The sequence below is a fragment of the Citrus clementina genome, unplaced genomic scaffold (genome assembly GCF_000493195.1).
Source record: "Citrus clementina cultivar Clemenules unplaced genomic scaffold, Citrus_clementina_v1.0 scaffold_4, whole genome shotgun sequence".
NCBI lineage: Eukaryota > Viridiplantae > Streptophyta > Magnoliopsida > Sapindales > Rutaceae > Citrus > Citrus x clementina.
In genome coordinates this window covers 22,188,829-22,207,574 of record NW_006262274.1, presented here as the reverse complement: position 1 = coordinate 22,207,574, position 18,746 = coordinate 22,188,829, and the positions used below count along the sequence as shown (strand labels likewise).

At 35.2% G+C, this 18,746-nt stretch overlaps 2 protein-coding genes across 3 annotated transcripts; one reads left to right on the top strand and one right to left on the bottom strand.

Annotated features, from left to right (window-relative positions):
• The first annotated feature begins 7,641 nt into the window (after positions 1-7,641).
• LOC18043697 (ethylene-responsive transcription factor ESR2) lies at positions 7,642-9,039 on the top strand. The gene has a single exon (XM_006438197.2). It carries the CDS (start codon positions 7,750-7,752, stop codon positions 9,037-9,039), a length of 1,290 nt encoding a protein of 429 aa, XP_006438260.1. The 5' UTR covers positions 7,642-7,749.
• Positions 9,040-14,879: 5,840 nt separating this feature from the next.
• On the bottom strand, positions 14,880-18,388 carry LOC18043695 (BTB/POZ domain-containing protein At1g67900). Of its 2 annotated transcripts, none has more exons than XM_006438193.2 (5): positions 18,261-18,388; positions 17,651-17,865; positions 17,457-17,526; positions 16,089-17,351; positions 14,880-15,591 (listed from the first exon to the last, which is right to left on the bottom strand). In XM_006438193.2, the coding sequence occupies exons 2-5, from the start codon at positions 17,707-17,709 to the stop codon at positions 15,094-15,096; spliced, it is 1,890 nt and encodes a 629-aa protein (XP_006438256.1). In that variant the 5' UTR covers positions 17,710-17,865; positions 18,261-18,388; the 3' UTR covers positions 14,880-15,093. The 2 variants fall into 2 exon arrangements, with proteins under 2 accessions (XP_006438256.1, XP_006438257.1); XM_006438194.2 differs by lacking the exon at positions 18,261-18,388 and adding an exon at positions 17,958-18,242.
• Between the last annotated feature and the right edge of the window lie 358 nt (positions 18,389-18,746).

The following is an 18,746-nucleotide window of genomic DNA, read 5'->3' as shown; positions in this document are numbered from 1 at the left end:
TGCTATTATCCCCAACTTTTTTCAGGATGTCGAAAAGAGTAACGCAGATGTTTGTTGCCACGGCACGGGTCTCTAACTTGCGCCGCGTGTGTATGTGTGCGTGAAGACAGAGAGAGAGAGAGAGGGTGGGGTTGGGGGGGGGGGGGGGTGGTGGTGTGTGTGGGGGCTATGGCTAGAGAGAAAGGGCACGCATGAAAAGTGAGGACTGAACGACGGGACGTGCATGTGTGATAGACATTTGACAGCGACGTTCACATCCACCAAAAAGTAACCGATGAGTTTGGAATAGATGGCGAGCGAGGAGCGTGTAAAGGGCCGTTTGTTTCTTTCCCAATTTTAACAGTCTTAAAGGTTTTTGGAAGATTTTAAGGTGCCAATAAAAAAAGGATCTGAACCAACCTACTTTACCAATATGCATGGATCTTCATGGATCCCATGATGAACTACGATAAAGGCTGGATATATGTAGATTAATTTCTTATAAAATTTACTATTTCCTTAGCTAGAAACCCACTCACTTTGTTTAAATCAAACAATATCAATTCTTATACCAACATTTACATACTATGATATATGAACGACCTCCTTGAAGATTCATTATGCCAGCCCAGAGACAGCCGAACATCTGTTCAAAGTGATAGTGATTAATTAATTTTTGTTAGGAATTGGGTGCAATGAGTTTTGTATAGTTTGACCGTCTGGGGTCTGGACCAATCCATTAAATATTTAACAGGTGAAGTGCACAGATGTACATAGTCTATTTTAACGAAGAAAACTTCAAAATCCTTTTTTTTTTTTTTTGATTAAGAAAATCCTTTTTTTTTTTAAAAGGATTTATAAGGGGAAAAAAAGACACTTCGTGTTTACTTTGTCATTATAAAGCGATCGCAGCAAATTGAATATGTCAAAAGTCAAAATAATCGGTTTTTCGCCCACGAGCTGTGGTTCAAAGTTTACGAGTGGCCACTTCCGTAACTCCAAGAACATATAAACCACTGGATAAAGATACCAACATATAAACCATTGGATAGAGATGCTATTATAGGCCAGCCTCTACAAAAGTATAATCCATTTGTAGAAATTCTCTATTTCTCTATATTCAGAAGTTAACTAATTTGAGTTAATGTGAGATATTTTTTCGGTTACCCTTATAACATAAAGTTAGTTTTTCATTTTGATCATTGTCATGTAGTAAGATAATTTTGAGTGATATATTTACATACTCTAATCACATTATAAATTATCTATAGAGTCGTAGTTGAGTTTGGTCCTGATACTATATAAATAAAATAAAATCATGTGCCTAACTGTTACTTAATGGTTAGCTAAGAATTGAGGATTTGTCTCAACCTTATATTATTAATGGCGTAATTAATCTCATTTGATGTCAAATATTTTTCCCTAAGCAATCAACTACGCTAAAAAAAATAAAACACATTGTATTGGAGTGTGTGTTCTATTTTAGTTTGGTCTTCATTTTGTTAAAATAAGAAATCACTGATTAGGAAGTTATTGTAGAAATAAAATATATACTATATAGATATATATAGTCGCCTTCTAATAAGGGATCTTTTATTTTAATGATGTAAGAATAAGTTAAAAGATAAAAGCATCATATATTATTTGACAAAACATATTATAGTAGAATGTATGTTTTACTTACCTTTTGATTTGATCTTTACTTTGATACAGTAACGGATTCCTTATTATTTATACCTTACATAAATTGAGCTTAATCTCGATGTCCTTGATGATTAATTTATATTTTTTAAGATAAGATTACTATATCATATATGCGCTACTTGTAACTCATACTTTTCTAAGACCGACCCTAAGATTCATATACTCTATATCTACAAAGCACTCCCTTGCTAACACAATTTTAATAACGTCCCACGCAGCGGATAACCTTCTCTAGTAAAGCTTCCTGCTTAATGTAATTAACTTTACAAACTTGTTTCTCTTTCAAGCGAAAACCAACCAATGTATATAATTAGGCTTTTGCTAAGTTACCATTCATCTAATATACATTACCCCTAAAACATGCAAAAAGGAATTACAAGGAAATGGGATCCACTTCATTTTTGCATGGGCAACTTAGCAAGACCCCCATAATTACAGAGAACCTGATCCCATGAACCTACAAACTTGATATTGCACGTATGCCAAAGCCAAATCCATCACCTATCGTCATTCATTACCATTATCATCATTTCATTTGAGGTACTTGTACTCTTCACTGGTCAGACAAGGCAAGAACTTGATCCTCGGCTGCATTACACATAATAAATAGTTAAAGAAATCAATGTCGCATGTGGGGTTGATTTGATGTAAATTCTGAATTGAATTATGTACATGCTATATCTTAACGGGGCAGTGGGCGAACACATTAATTTTTCTGTTGATGTGTTTAGAAATAAGCAAGCCAAATAATGCCAACCCCACAAGCCTGAAATCCCATAATTTACTTATGTCGGCCTTGCTCACTGATAACTTGTGCCATGTTGCTTTCATTTCGATTAATTTGTCAGGACTCAACAGGATATTGCCTCCCATAATCCCATGTTAATCTTGTGCCACGTGCCCCTCGTGTCTGAAACTGTTACATCTAAGTAATCACGGCCATTGATTTCTTTTGAAACCGTTTTGTATTTGTAGACTGTGCAGGCTGCTCTTATGTAGGACGCCCGTGCTCTTAATATTGCGGCTGCCCGTGCACTGGTTGACTTTTCTTGTCCACACTACTACTTTTTATGTTTCTTCTCTCCTTTCGTACGAATTTTTTTTATTTTTTTAAAAAAAAAGGCTTTATTCATCCTTTTTACTAGCTAAAATTAAAAAAGGTTGTACGTTTAAAAAAAAAATTTTAAAAAGTTGTTCGAGTACAAACCAAATATGATGCTACGTTACCCAGGTCTTGCCGTGGGTCTCACGTTAGTTAATTCATTGTCGTTTCTTTTTATTTGCACACGTGACCAATTACAACTCTAAACGTAACTATTTACTACATTTAAAATCATAATTTTGGTAATTCGCCAGCTTTTGACGAAAGAATTTGTGAATCATTTTCTTTTTTCAATTAAAAGAAGTTCACCGAGTATACATTCAAGTATACACATAGATTATGTAATTTTTCCTTCATTAATGGTTTTCAATCGCGTATAACGTTTGGTACATGATATTTCTTACGATAATTAATTAATATCCTTTTACGCGATGTGAGTTTGTGACCTTCTGTGGCCTTTTTAAAATTTTGCAACTCAAATCTAGATTTTTTTTTTAATTAATTTTAAACTTGAGTGAAGCCGGGGGAAGTTTGATTCGTAGATACAATAAATCGATTAGTCACGGAATATAATGAAACTTCTCTTTTAATAAAATTCCTACCATGCATAAAAAAAAAAAAAAAATGCCACGAAGAATAATCACAATAAAATTAATTATTTCTTTCCTTAATTTTAAATTCTTAATTGGACAATGGACAAGGGAGAGGCAAGAATCTCATAATAGATTTGAACTAAAATTGATTTGAATTCAAATTCCGTTCGCATACGTGAAATGTAAGATCATACAATGCTTAAATAGATGGATCAAGACAATTTTATACGTAATTGACTAATAATAGGACATTTTAGCAAAAAGCTAACAAATTTAATATCCTTTACAAAGTTTACAGGTTAAGAAGGATCAACGAAACATGTACTTCCATTATTTTTCAGAAATAAATGAAGCACGATGCCGACCAACTCTTGAAGCAAGGGCCTACATTAATTAAATGGCATTGCAGCCAGCAGTAAGGAGCAAACAATTAATAACGTGGGGATTTTGTTTAGGGCAAAGGCATGTAAGCGTATCTGAAGCATCTGCGTAAAGAGAATTGAATAGGGATACGCTCAAATGTACGTACAGACGTTATCCATAATTATTGCAGTCTACAACTACAAATAATATCAAGACTCTCGAACATCCTTATCAGAAACCACTGTTTTGCTACGGTGCAAGGCTGGAAAATAGTGTCGGGGAACCGTTAAAAAGGCTATTATTATTGCCACCACACGGTTTGTTTTGTTTTTTGTTTTTTTTTGTTTTTTGTATATGGAGGGATGATCTTATGCATGCAGTCGCACGTAACAGGATACGTATCAGTATATTTGAAAACGGAAATTGTGGTTATTTGCTTTGGGTAATTAACAGTATATTTTTTGGTTTGTAATTAATAAATATTAATCTAAAAAAATATGAAGAAACCCGTGACAGGACATCAAAGCAACTTGGAGAAGTGTTGACGGATGGGATGTTCGCGATGTGATGATGGGGATACGCCAAAAGGCAATGAATAGCGCAAAGACATTCCCGATATCTCGTTATTTTTGTAGTAAAAGAATAATAATAAATAAAAGAAGAAGCATTATATATATATATATATATATATATATATATATATATATATATATAATACAAGTCGACGGTAGACAGGTAGACGCATAAAGTCTCTGGGGGAATATTTTTTTTTTTTTTTTTTCTGGCAGCAGTTAATAAAGCTGGTTAATTCAATTCAGAATGGTGAAATGATGTAATATTATATTGTATCGGTCTGTCTGACAGGATCTCTTCCGTTGTCGTTAAAATCTTTAATTTACTTCGAGGGCTTTTTGGGTTTTGGCGTCTCCTTCTTCGCTCCGCCCTTATTCCTCCACCGTCATTTACTATCTCTTGTCGCTCATCTCATGCGTCGTGATCATACCATACGTGTACACACTGTTATTCTTCTCTATTTAATTTAATTTAATTTAATTTATCCTGCAAGGGAACTACTAGTTGTATCCCGCTTGATACCTATGCATGCCTCATCAGCTGATGGGATCTCTGCTGATACTCACTGCTCATTACCTAGCTTTATCAATTATATATCAAGTATACTTCCGCGAGATTTGCTCATGTCATTCTGTATTCATATGATATATACTATCTCTTGATTACATGAGATCATGCATACGTGGTTCGATTGACATATCACATATATGCTCGTTTCAAATACAATACATCATACAATGAATATAATTAATTAAAATAGCACATATTTAATAGCATTAACATCTCTCGGATGTTGCAAAGTGTGGATCCAGAATTAATGATAAACAAGAACGAGACAGTATAATATTTTCATTTCTCAAATTTTTAATCATTCCGTAGAAGAAGCGAGTTTTACATCTCGCAAAGGGTAGCAGCTGCAGCCTCATTGCGATTAGAATTAAAGCCTAGTATAAAGAGTCATCTTTGGCATGCATGCGCTTGGGCTTGTATTAATTAATAGATAAATTTTGCTGATTAATGTATCTGGTTTTGGATCACTAACCATTCCCTTGAACTTGTATATTAACAGAAAGGGGAATTTTGTTGTAATCGAAAGATCAGATAGACTAAAGGTTAACGAAGAAAATTAAGCAATTAGTGAAGGTTAAAGAAGAGATCAGATGAATGTTATGGATGTGATGGCATGGACATGGCCAGGGTCCAGGGCCACGGCCACGGCCACGGTCACGGTCCAGGGCCACGGGGTTGGTAGACATCTGCCGTGGCTTTTTCCAAGCATTCCTGACTCAAAGAAAGAATAGTACAACTTTAGTCTCCATCAACCAACTGAACCCTAAAACCCTTGTCTTGAAGATAAAGACCCCTACTCAAATCCCCACTTCAGACAAGTCCATGTGACCATAATCCCTTGGTTTTCAAACCCTAACCCTCACTATTACTGTACACAATATATATTTATATATTTAAAAAATATGATTTCAAGGACACCTAATTAATTATTATCACAAAAAATACTTGTGAAACCAGCTAGAAATTGACACAGAACCAAAGTTGGAGGAACAACTTCTGAGCGCCGCCAGTGTAATCATTCAGAAATCAGAATTACAATTACTGCAAGATCGATAGAGCTCTTCAACTTCCCCATATATATATATATATATATATATATATATAGAAAAAACAACTAAGCAAACTTTTTGTGATTACATGTTAAACAGAGACGTGTGGATATGTATGCAGAACCATTTGTGGAAACGTGGGTAATATTTTGTAAGAAATTCATGATATGAAATGAATATGAAACGTATAATTAAGGGATGGTTGGTTCTCCAATAACTTTTTAATCTTCAATCTGCATCAATCAATTACGCTCTTATACACACATAACTGCAAAACGACAGCTCCTGTCTCGCACTCCCTTATTTTCACCCATGGCTCTCGGGAATACAAGGCAATTACTGTGCAGTAGAGCTCTTCATTAGCTGGCACGGCAAGAGCTGCCCATTAATTTCTCCAAGTTTTTCAAGCTCATACTAACTAACTAAGATAATATAACTCATCAAGTCAAACTAAATCGGAGGTAATTAAGTATCAAAAACTATGTTTACATATGTGCGAATATATCAAGAGTTTCCAATAATTACACTTAGTTTTACACTAATTTTAGGTCTTTAGATTTAAAACTTATCGACATTAGGATTTAATAGATTAATATCATATAATTTTATCATAAATTAAGCATTAATGTGCTTTCTCTCTCTCTCTCTCTCTCTCCCTCATTTATCATTCTTCAATATTTTTTCCTTTCTCCCTACCATCTATTTTCCTCCTAACTTTCTTTTCCTTCATCTCACGTTTTTTATCATTTGAATTATCTCGCAGTTTTGTACAATCGCAAATGTCTTTCAATAAAAAAATAAAAAATAAAAAATATAAATCTTACCAATATGTCACTGACTCACTAAATCTTTTAGAAATTAACACAACTTTTATTTAGTACTGAATTCAAATTCAGCAAAATAATACTAATAATCAATAAATAAATAACCTAGTGCTAGCGGGAAGTACTTGAAAAGTGTTAACCACAGCTTCACAACATTAGGCCAAGGGTACAAGCAAAATATAATAACAATAGGTATGATGAAAATAATATAATTACTGCAATATGAATATAAAATTAACCTAATGACTACATTTAATTCCCTAAAAAATGAATTATTGCATGCAGCTACATTGTGAGAAGGGGAATGCACAGAAGAAATATAACAAAAATAGTAACATCACCCCGGCACATATTTGATTAAACAAGGACTTTGTTAAGTTACTAATTTATAATAGTCTAAAGGTTGCATCAATGAAACTAAGTGTAGTTTAATTGCTAAATATATTTAGATTAGTATACCTACTTTAATTGATGCAGCCTTTAGATTATTATAAATTAGTAACTTGCCTACACTCATTAAACAATATTCTTTTTTGGATATATAAATATATAAACAGTCTGCAAAGAATTTCATTGTTATTAAAATAATAATAATAACAACAACAACCCAGAAGCAACAAGATTTCAATAGAATGATCACAACCCTCTTAAATCTGACGGTTGGCCAGCAGATGATCCTAGTCGTCAGAATGTTGATTGATTGATTAACTAATTAATATATTTTCTAATACCTTATTTTTGGAATTTTGTGTTACACCAAATGCATTAATAAATCAATCACCATCCACTATCTTCAAGGCACGGCCCCCACCCAACCCCCAAACCCCGCTTCTCTCTATAAATAGGAAACACCGCCAGCAAACTCCAGGTGCCAATTTCTCTGAGTTGCTCACTAGAAACTAGAGAACTACCCCCGGCCTTTATTAATCGTCAAATATTCTCTCTTCTTTCTTATTTAAAAAAAAAAGAAAAAGAAAAAACGAGTTCAAGAAATGGAAGAAGCTCTGAGAAGGCTTAATGGGATGCCACAGATGCCTGAATCAGAGACGAGCAAAAAGAACACCTCCACCACTTCCAACAGCAACAAAAGGTCACTGAAAGAGACTGGGGGTAACGTTTCAGGTACCACCATGAGGTACCGCGGGGTCCGCCGTAGGCCGTGGGGTCGCTACGCCGCAGAGATACGGGATCCACAGTCAAAGGAGAGGCGCTGGCTCGGCACCTTTGACACTGCTGAGGAAGCTGCCTGCGCCTATGACTGTGCGGCTCGAGCTATGCGTGGTATGAAAGCAAGAACCAACTTTGTTTACCCAGCAGTTGCCACAGAGGCCCCTCCTCATCATTTCATCCCTCCCTTCAATTTCTCAAAGCAATCTCAGCCGTCCGTGAGAGCCTTTCACACTGCTCGTCCGTTTATGAACCCACCATCTTTTGCTAACCCTGTTCCTGAGGAGAAAAATTCCGCACTGAACCTCCTTCTCTTACGTGACTTGTTGAGCAACTCTTCTTCTTCTTCTTCAAGTTCGTCTTTTTACACCCCCACTACTGCTGCTGCTGCTCCTCCTCCTCCTCATCAGCCTTTATATTCATTTGACCAGCAGCTTCCTTTTATCAGCAACAACTCATCTTCTTCACCAACTACTACCAGTGCTTCTTCCTCATCCGGTACTGGCGCTTTCCCGATGAATCCAACTTATAATCATCAACAACAAGGGTTTCATAATACGACTGGTACTACTGCCGCCACTGTGGTGAGCTCAACCAACGCTACCAAACTAGTAGATGACCACATGGAGTTCTTTCCGCAAGAACCTTCAAATTCTGGCTTGCTGCAAGAGATCATTCAAGGCTTCTTCCCTGAACCCACGTCCAAGTCCAATAAATCCTGTGATGATGATTTTACAAAACCCTCTTCAAATGATTACTGCACACAAGCAATGAACTCTATCACTGCACCTCTGGTGTCTGACATGTCGGTTAATATGAAGAGAGCTTCTGGGATAAAAGTTGAGCCTTCTGCTGTAGGGGGTTTCTATTTTGACTCGCAAGGTCAAGTTGGTGGTGTTGGTGGTGGTGGTCAGCCAAGTCTCCAAAATGAGTTCGGGAATTTCAATGAAGTCATCACTGGCTCTCAGTTTCAGTCTCAGGCGGTGCTGTACGGGAACAATGAGCTGCCGCTAAATCTGCCACTCTGTCCCGAATCCATTTCAGATGATATGTTTCAGTTTCATCAGTACCCAGAGCTCATGAGTGCCTTCACCGCTAGGGTTCAGAATGCGTAGCTTCACTTCTTTTAGTTTTTGTCTTTAAGTTTTAGCGCTTTCTTCACTCTATATGAATAATATCATCATTGCATTTGTTGTTGCTGTTCTAATTAGGGTTTTAGATATTGAATTAATTATTGTTAGTTTAACGTCTGAACTTTTATGTACTTTCATGGAGATTTCACAAATCGTCGTGTTATCATTATCGCCAAGCAGTTATGTATTTTTATATAAATATTACATAGATATTGAAGTTTATAACTCTGTCATGCAACTTTTCAAATCCATTTTTGGGTTAATTCTGCTTATTATTTTGCGTTTCGATAACTCTGCATTGACCTCGGAACTCAAAGGCTGTGTTAACCACAGCTTTTGCCTATTATCTTTTATCTCTCTTTCCTTTTTCTTTTTCCTGCTATCCTCTTCTACCTTTCTTCATACAGAAATGAAGTGTTCTTTCCCTTCCCCCCACTTCCTTGTTAATGAAATTTTGAACATTCAAAATAGACTCTTTAAGTGCACGTTGCGTAAATTCAGGCACTGCATGTATCTTAGGTTTTGTTTAAATCATTATTTCATATTGATTCTAATTCTTTGGTGATCGAATTTTGAAAGAAGGTTTTCTAAAAAGCTTGGGAGCTCAAATTTATCATTTCTGGTACAAGAAATTTTGTGAGATAATGATTTGCTAATTCATTGCTACAAAAACACATCATTTTCCTTTTGAAGCTTGTTTAGTATAATTCTAGTTTCAGCAACTTGAAGATTGTGGTGTTTTGGATAGATAAATAAAAAGATAAAAGAAACAATTTTTGCCCTAAGCTGGCTTGCTGACACCAAAGTCAATTGCTGTGCTAAAGTGAAAACAAATGGGGAGGAATGATTGATTTGTTTAATTCAGAAGATAAAAATATCTTTAACAAAAGTAAACAGCTAGCTTGATAGAATCATATCAGAACAAATTATATTCATATAGAACTATAAGTATTCTTATATCCTTTTATCTACTAATTGCCAACAACTCATATGAATTTTTCACGAAATTACATGTGTTACATAATTTTCTGGTAATAAGTATATTAGTAATTTTATTTTTCATTAAAAAATTTATTTGATTGCTGTGCGCCCCTTATGAGCTAATGATTTTCTAACTTCGACCCCGACAACAAATTTCATATCATTGACTATTACACTTTGATTGGTTTATCCGTTTACAATAGGAAGGTCAGTGAGGATCTGGACCATTATTTAGCAGTGGAGAGTTGCTTGGGGGGGTTAGCTTACAATTGTGGGCAGCTAAAATGTTAAAATCCAATAAGATTATGAAGGGATTAAACATAATTTAATAAGAACCTTACTTTTAATTTATTTATTTTTAAATACTACCATATTTTTCTGTTGGTTTGGCAAGGCAGTAACAAGTGCCAAGACCCACTCGTACTTTTTTGTGGTGAAATTGCTAAGTCTATTTATCTAATCAGAGTTGGGTACAATTTTTTCTTTTTCTTTTTCTTTTTCAAGAAAAAGGACGTGTCCATTACAAACAAAAGGACATATTGGGCTTTTGTGGTTGGGTCTGCAGATATTATTGGATTGGATTCATGATCTTTTTAATTGCTAGCCCACTGGGTGTTTGAAGTCTCTTTGTCGGCCCACTGTTATTGTCTGCCTTAAATTTCATCGAGAGCAACAAGCTGCGTTTAGAGCCCAGGCCACGCACGCATGGATTAAATTAAAAAAAATGCAGTTCTAGAATTCTTGAAACATTATTGAGCTGGGTCGGATTCCAGTCTGTCGTTGAAATCTTTTGACACATATTCAAAAGTTATTGCCTTGTGGGATGCCACCATGTAGTTATCTCTTGCGTGGGGTAATCAACCGAAAATCACATCCAGTGGGCCCCCTTATGGTGGACCTTTTTTTTTTCCTTTCATTAATATTGCACAAATTTTATAAAAAGGTTGTTCGCTGGGTATGTCTTTTGTTTTGCTCCCAGAGGTGCTTGTTTGAGTCCAGCTCGTGACAAGGCCTTTTTGGTCATATTAATAAAAATAAATAATAAACAAATAAAACACCCTTCAATCAATTTTAGGATTAATTTGATAATACTGTAATTTTTAAAATAATTATTATTAGTTGCGTTGTAGAAATAACTAGTTATAAGGAGAATTAGTTAAATATTTACTAAAATTTAATTTTAAAAGTGCTACTAATTTTAAAAGTTGTCTATGCATTTAGTAAATCTTATTATTAAACTATTGTAAGAATATAAATGATTAAATTAGATATAATATTAAATTAAATTTATTCAAACATTTATAAACATGTATATAAAATATTTTGTTTGTGCACATATAATAATTTATAATTAAAATAAATATTTTATGTTATTAATTTTATTTTGTATTTTGTTATCTCAATATAATTGATAAAAATAATAATCACTCTAAAGTTACTAATTTTATTTCCTAATTAATAAGTATAATTTTAGATTTTTATAATATATGTAAGGATATATATAGAATTGTATTAAGTATAAAAATAATTCTCAAAATTAAATTTTTAAAAACTATTGTTCCCCACTCTTCAAAATTTATTGTAAGATATAATGATTTTGCTAGAAGTTATTTCTTAAAAAATAAAATAAAATATAAAATTAATTTTAAATTTTAAAAATCACATTTGAGTCTTCTAAAAACAATTCGAAACGGGACTAGATGGGATTATTAATTATTATACCCCACATATAACTTCGTTTATCCAAATTCTGCCTACTTAAAGGATGTTCTACATCAATCCTCTTCCAATTTCCACGATATAAATAATTAAAGAACGGTCAAAAGTGTGATGTCCTTGTATGATGATGCATGTGAATTTTCTTCCTCATATTAATTTAAAGAGGGAAAAAAAGGCAAGGGGAAAAAAAATATATATATATATATATATAATTCGTCCTTAATTAAAATAGTAATTGATAAATATGAATTGGTGGAAGAAGCGATAGAGCAAAAATGACGCCCACGAGAACGTCTGCCATGATAATGGGGGACCCTTTTAAAGATTTTTCACAAGCATGGTATGGCACCTCATGATTCAAGTGCATGCCCAAAAAGAAGAGATCAAATTATACAAAACGTAATGGGGTCATATTGATATGATGGGTTTCTCTAATTGGGGGGAGTGGTTGAGGCATTCACAACAAAAGTGATATATCTAGGTGGGACGTTAATGGAATCGATTATTATTCCCGTGATAGAGAAATAGATAAAGCATATTGTCATTTTTAGCCATTCCCAATGTCATCTCTTTCTCTTACTTGATCTTCATTTTTGTGGTGTGCTTTCTGGGTCAATCAAGAACATCACCAAAGTCCAAAGGTAACAATTTCTAATCGAATTACAAACTATTATTGTTTCGTTTTGCATTTTGTGGGTACACAACATGATCCGTGAATTAGCTCTTGCAGGGGGGGAAAGTTTAAGGGAAGAAAATTGAATGGATAGCGAACATATGAGCAACAAAAATTATATGAAGGTGGAGACTCCACAAGAAACTGAAATGGTATCTCCAACATCGGGGCTAACAAGACAACCAAGTTCAGCCAAGAGCAATTGCTTTATTTGCTTATGCTCGCCTACCACACATGCAGGTTCCTTCAGGTGCAGGCTTCACCGGGCCCCGAGTCTCCAGCGGACTAAAAGCATTGACTCGAAAGACTCCACCTCTAAGGCTGATGCTACCAGTAATGCAAACACCATTGAGGCTCAGTGATTGTTTTTACGATATTATGTTCTGTATATATGTCAAATCTGATCGTTAATCACCCTGCTTCTCATATCTTTGTTACATTGCTTCTGTATGATGATGTTCTATAGTTTCTGCTTTAATCCTGTTAATATCTTCTATTAATTCTACTCCGTTTTATGAATGCGTGTAAGTTGTAACACTGCTTGTGCGATGTAATGTAATCAATTGCTTGAAGGTAATTATCAGTTTTTTTCGGGGTGTAAATATAGTATAACTAACCGGCTGTCTGGTTAAGCCCTGTTCATTAGGTGCAGCTAACGAAGGTACTAATCTTAGGATCTTGTAAGGCAGAAGAAGAATTGCAAGTAAACATGTCTTGGCTTAATTAGTATATCTTTCATGGGAAGATTTCCTTGATAATTAGGCCCTATTTGATACTAAAATGAAGTGACATAATAGCTGTATTATGGGGTAAATATGATTTTTAAATAATAATTTTGAAAAAATAAAAAAAATTATTTTTTTTCATGATATAAGAATACAATAAAATTAACATACGACAACTTTTTCCAATCACAATACCAAACAAACCTTGGACTCAGCTGTCAGCCGTATAAATCCAATAGGATCTAAGATCTAAGATGATCCAGGCAATTTTATTTCTTCAATGATGTTAAAAATTGATTGACATGATAATATTTGAGCTACCACAAGTTTAGACCCGACACCTGCAAATGATAAATGGCCACTAATGTCTGATTAGAGATAATTTAGTCATAGATATTGGAAATGTATAGTACTTGGATACGATTTAACGACATAAATTTGAGATTACTTTAAAAAAAATTGAAAATAAAACAAATAATAATGTTAAAATCCCAATATTTAACGTCTAATTTAAACTTCAATGTTACGTGTCACTCATCTATTGGATGATAAATTCATAGTTTATAAGATTATTTAAAAGTTCATAGTTTATAAGATTATTTAATCACTATTAAATAAATAAATACCATATTAATTGGGACTTAAATTAAGATTTAAATGTTAAGAGAAATCTAACATTATTATTTTTAGCAGTAAGGATTTGAGGGAAAAGTTGGAGGTGTAAATGGAGTTGAATATTGCAAAAAAAAATCCTTGCAGCTGCTAGAAGATAGTTCTAACTTTACAGTCAAAAGCGAAAGCCTATGATGAGTCGCTGACTATGCTGAGTAACTAACCTATATATGTTGAAGGACTCAGCTCACGCCTATGCGTACTTTCCATTAAAACAAATAATGACGACATTATGTTTCAGACTGCACCGAGTTGTATCAAAATTCAAGCGAACACAGCAGTAAAATGTCTTCATCAATGCTTCAAAATTCAACCGTATATGTAAATCATTCTAAACAGAACGAAAGCTAAGTGAAGAAATTTAAAAGGAGTCACCATATTCTATAGGAATATTCCTCTCAAAAGTACCAAAGAATATGGAACAAAGATATAATAGTTGACCCTTATGGTTGTAAACACATCAGAAGTGTCCAACTTGATGGATCGGTTATTCTAAGTGAAGTTGCCTAAACTTTTTAGCAAATCAGCATTTCCAGTTCCAGTTTATTTTTGATGGTGCATAATTATGATAATAAATGGAATGACTTGCCATACCAGCATGTGTTAAACTTCTGTATATCTGTATTTTTCAGATGTCGCATTTTGATACCATTATCATTTTCTTTGCTGACAAGATTGGCACAATCATGGGTGACAAAAGAATTTTCCAGCCACCCAGAAGTCAGAATCAGCAGATCTCTGATCTGCCCAAACGCCAAGGCCTAATTTGCTCATAATTCGATGGAATTTACAAGGCAGCTGAAATGATTACCTCAAGACAAAGGCACAAGACAAAAAGCTTTCCAGTATCACAGCGCTGCAAACTGTCAGAAACCCAAATTACCAATGACTTTTTTTATCATCTGAGGATCCAATAATCTGCAACAAAGTGACAGAATCAGGTGTTGCAGATTTCTAGACAAATGCCACTTGTGGTCCCACAGTGACTCGGTTGCAACTATTCTCAAGTTTCAGAATTGAGATCCATTCACATCACACACAGAATTTCCTCTCACGTTCTGAAAATTATAATCTTATTCTCCAATGGCAGATGAGTAGTCCAAATAACACAAGGAATTTGAGACAGTAATCTAACAGGTTACATCGACAATGCACTTTGATATTCTTTGTTTTTAAGCTAAAAATTACAAGGCCATTTCTTAAAGTACAAAAAACAAGAGTATTAGTTACCCTACCAGCCCCAACTCGAAAACAAGCATAAGTCACTCAATTCTTTTCACTGGAACTTCTATTGATTGATAACAACTTACTGAACATTTTTTTGGGTCGTGCAGGAAGAGCACAGAAAGCCTTAAATTTGGAAGTTCTTCCCATTCCATCTGGGTGCAAATCATTTTCATCTAATTCATCATCTTCAGCTAGTTTCATTCGTAAAGTTGAAAGCTTTGATTTTGGAGATTTAAGCCCTGGGATGCTCCATTGATCATCCCCTGGAATGGTACTAGTGGTGCTTAATGGCGGTGGAGGCCTTGACGGGTCAATGCCATGCCCCGCTAGCAGTGCCTTGATGTTGCTAGGCAGCTCAGTCATTTTGCCACCGGCCATTGTGGCCCGAGCTTGCTCAAAGAATAGAACTTGGACCACCACCCTTAATGGGAGTAACTCATTTCTTGCGGCATGCATGCAGGCCTCCATAGATAATTTTTTGCAGTCTAGAATTCGGCACAATCTTTTCCTTTCACACTTGTTTAGGTCCGGATGTGCCTGCATGGTCCATGTAATTTCTTTTTTAATATCTCATTTTGACCCCGTAATTCAAAGAAATGTGAATAATTCATGCCGTATGAAAAAGGAAACATGTCAAAGGTGCAAGGTCCGGTCACACTGCAGATATATCTGTGTGGACCGTGGACTTTTAACTCCATATTGAAAACTTAGGAGGATTCTAGTTTTATTCTGACTTAAAACGACTGTAGATTGTACAGCAAGAAAACTCTCAACCAACAAGAAGTCTAAATATACATCTATATTCACATGCTCTAGACTTCATTCAAGCTAATTTTGTTAGGTCAGTCACATCCCAACTGCCAATAAATTGCAGACAAGACAAGATTCTAAGGTCAAGGAGTTGGTTAGCTACCGCTAATGGTGACCCACATCCTAAAACATGATAACGAAATTTGTCTAAACATTTTTAGGCAACTAGAAAGGTGAGTTTAAGGTAAAATTTTGAAAACAATTGACGCCAATTCGTTGTTTACCTTGAGATAAATGTCAATAGCTCTGTAGAGATCATCATGATCAAGCCTCGAGAATTCTGGTACAGACTCAGCAATTGTAATGAACTTTGACAGTGGCAAATTAACATCTTTGGCAATCTCTTGAAGATATCCATCCACAAGCTTTGCCACCTTGAGTTTGGAACCATGAGATGCTGAAGAAGATCTCCTACTCTCTTGTAACTCAAAATTAATATTTTCCGCTGACCGGGACCTTCTCCTTTCAAATCCCAGCTTGGACCTTGGCGGGCTAGTTGGGGGACTCTGCCCCTGTAACGTGAACTGTTCCAATATTGTCATCACTATGTCTACATCATACAAAGTATCACTTGTGTATGATAGACAAGGTATCAACAAGTCACTGACGGTTGCCTCCTCTAATTGAAGTGCAACTCTTCTAGCCAGTTCCATCTTTGAAGAAGAGGAAGCATTAAGAATATTGGCTGCCTTTAGGAGTTTAAGCAAGAAGCTACAAGAAACTGAACCTTTCTCTGCCGGAAGCAAGCTTATTATTGATTCCAAAAGTAGCCTATGCTTTGATGTTACTTCAGTGGCTGAATCTGAATCCGAGTCTGATGCTTCGTGATTATTGATACGTCCATTTCTCGATATGTTAGGTAGCCATCGAGATGCATAAATTTTCAGTGCCTCGCCTACAAGATTTGAGGGGATCTTTCCACCAGATTTAATTGCTATCATGGTTCTCCAATAAAGGTCTATGCCTAATTCTGCCATATCTTCAGCCCACCAGCCTTTGGTTGATGCTTTGTGCCTTTGGCTCTCCGCACCATTACAAGATATATCATCCCTTCCCCTCCTAGAGTAACTATGTGATAAGCTCACCTTTGAGGGGTGAGTTAAAACTTTAGAAGCAATTGCTTCAATGCATCTGCTCGTGATTCCAAGATCCTCAGACCATAAAGGAAAAGCTTTAGTGCTTTGTAGAGTCACAATGGAATCTCTCCACCCATGAAGGATGCATGAATTGAAGAAAACCTCAATCTTGTATATCAAGTTCCCCTTCTCAACATCCTCTGTCATCTGCAAATATTCGGCAGCACATCTTGCAGCTACGATATTGTAGGCACTGAGAGTGATTGTAATTCCATAACAAAACTTTGCACAGAGTTCAAATGCGTCGACACCGCCAGGGAAATCAGGGAGTTGGACTATCTGGTGTTGTGAGGATTCAGGGGACTCAGAACATAGCCTCTGCAGCCGCAAACACTTGGACAACAGAGGAAACTGCATGCATAGGAATGACATTCAAAAAATAAAATAAAAATCAATCAAAATAAAGCCTAAAAATCATAATCTAAAAACGACTGATATCAATATCCCTAATTTTACCTTGTGAAGCAAGTATCTAGTTCCTTTCACTTGAATTATGAGATCACTAGAGACTTCAGAGGAGATTGACCTGCATTCAGAAAAGAAATTGTTTGTACTTTCTCTGGAAAAAAAAAAAAAAAGAGAGAGAGAAAAGAAAAATAACATATTCATTCAAGAAAGCGTCATGTTTGAATAAGTGATGTTTTTCTCACCTTACAGCCTCAGAAGTGTAGAAGGTATCAGGCCGAGATCCAAGTTTCATGAACTTCATGACTGATTCTTCTGCTCTTTCTTCTCTTGCTTAAGTTTATATCTTAACCAAATGCTCAGAAGGACTCAGATAAGCCAACTTCATTCATAACCTATTAAAAGCCGCCCCAAAGAAAAAGTCTATCCAGCAGCCAGCCAAAATGATGTTCTCCAGGCCCTGACCAAAAATTCAGAACTCAGAAAACTCAAATAAATAAGTAGGATAGAATTTTGATGGAGGAGAGAGGATGCTGAAGGAGAAATGAATACCAAGAGTTTTTTCTTGTGGGTACAACAGCAATAATATAACATAACATGTCACTCTTTTAGAGTTTAATATAAAGAAAATTTATAGCATAAATAGTCCAAGTGACAGAAAACCCAGAGAAGATCAAACACTCCAAAGTCTATGTCATTTGACCGAACCCATCTGATCTGGACATGCAAACAAAGAGGCAAAATCCCCTCCTAATAATAAGAATGAATCCACTTGGCTCTAGAAGCTAGATTACACACAAGTCACAACATTAATACATGATAAAACCAAAAAGGCTAGTTCTCAGGAAGAGCAACCTCAAATCTAACGCTAGCTTTCTGCAATCATTCACCAAGAGTTTTAAACTTGAGATAACAAAACTGTAGGTATCATGTACTACATGTATGTATCAACTTTCTTTTCTTTTTTCTTTTGAAAGAAAAATAAAAAGATATGTTTAGTGTTAAAAACTTGAACAAGAATGTGGTTCAATGGGCTTAATGCAAATGCCATCCCAGCTTGAAATATGAAAGCGGGCGTCGCCCACGTGCTTATCCTGCGCCCACTTGTGTCTCCCTCTTTCTCATCATTGCCACACCATTTTTATTACCGTGCCCTCCTCCTCTTCTTGATTATTTTAGTCAAAACACTTAAAACTATTTTATTTTATTTTATTTTATATGCAACATCGTACACCTCTCGATTCCATATTAATATCAAAAAGTTAATATTAGGAAGAGAAATCAATAATAATATTTTTTTCAAAAGTATTTTCCTTTCTAAATTATACTACATATACCTTT

Coding starts and splice junctions, on each gene's coding strand:
- LOC18043697 (XM_006438197.2), top strand. CDS start 7,750: ATGGAAGAAGCTCTGAGAAGGCTTAATGGGATGCCACAGATGCCTGAA.
- LOC18043695 (XM_006438193.2), bottom strand. CDS start 17,709: ATGAAGTTCATGAAACTTGGATCTCGGCCTGATACCTTCTACACTTCT. Junction 17,527..17,650: donor TACACTTCTGAGGCTGTAAG/GTGAGAAAAACA, acceptor TTCTGAATGCAG/GTCAATCTCCTCTGAAGTCT. Junction 15,592..16,088: donor CTATTGACATTTATCTCAAG/GTAAACAACGAA, acceptor TGGACCATGCAG/GCACATCCGGACCTAAACAA.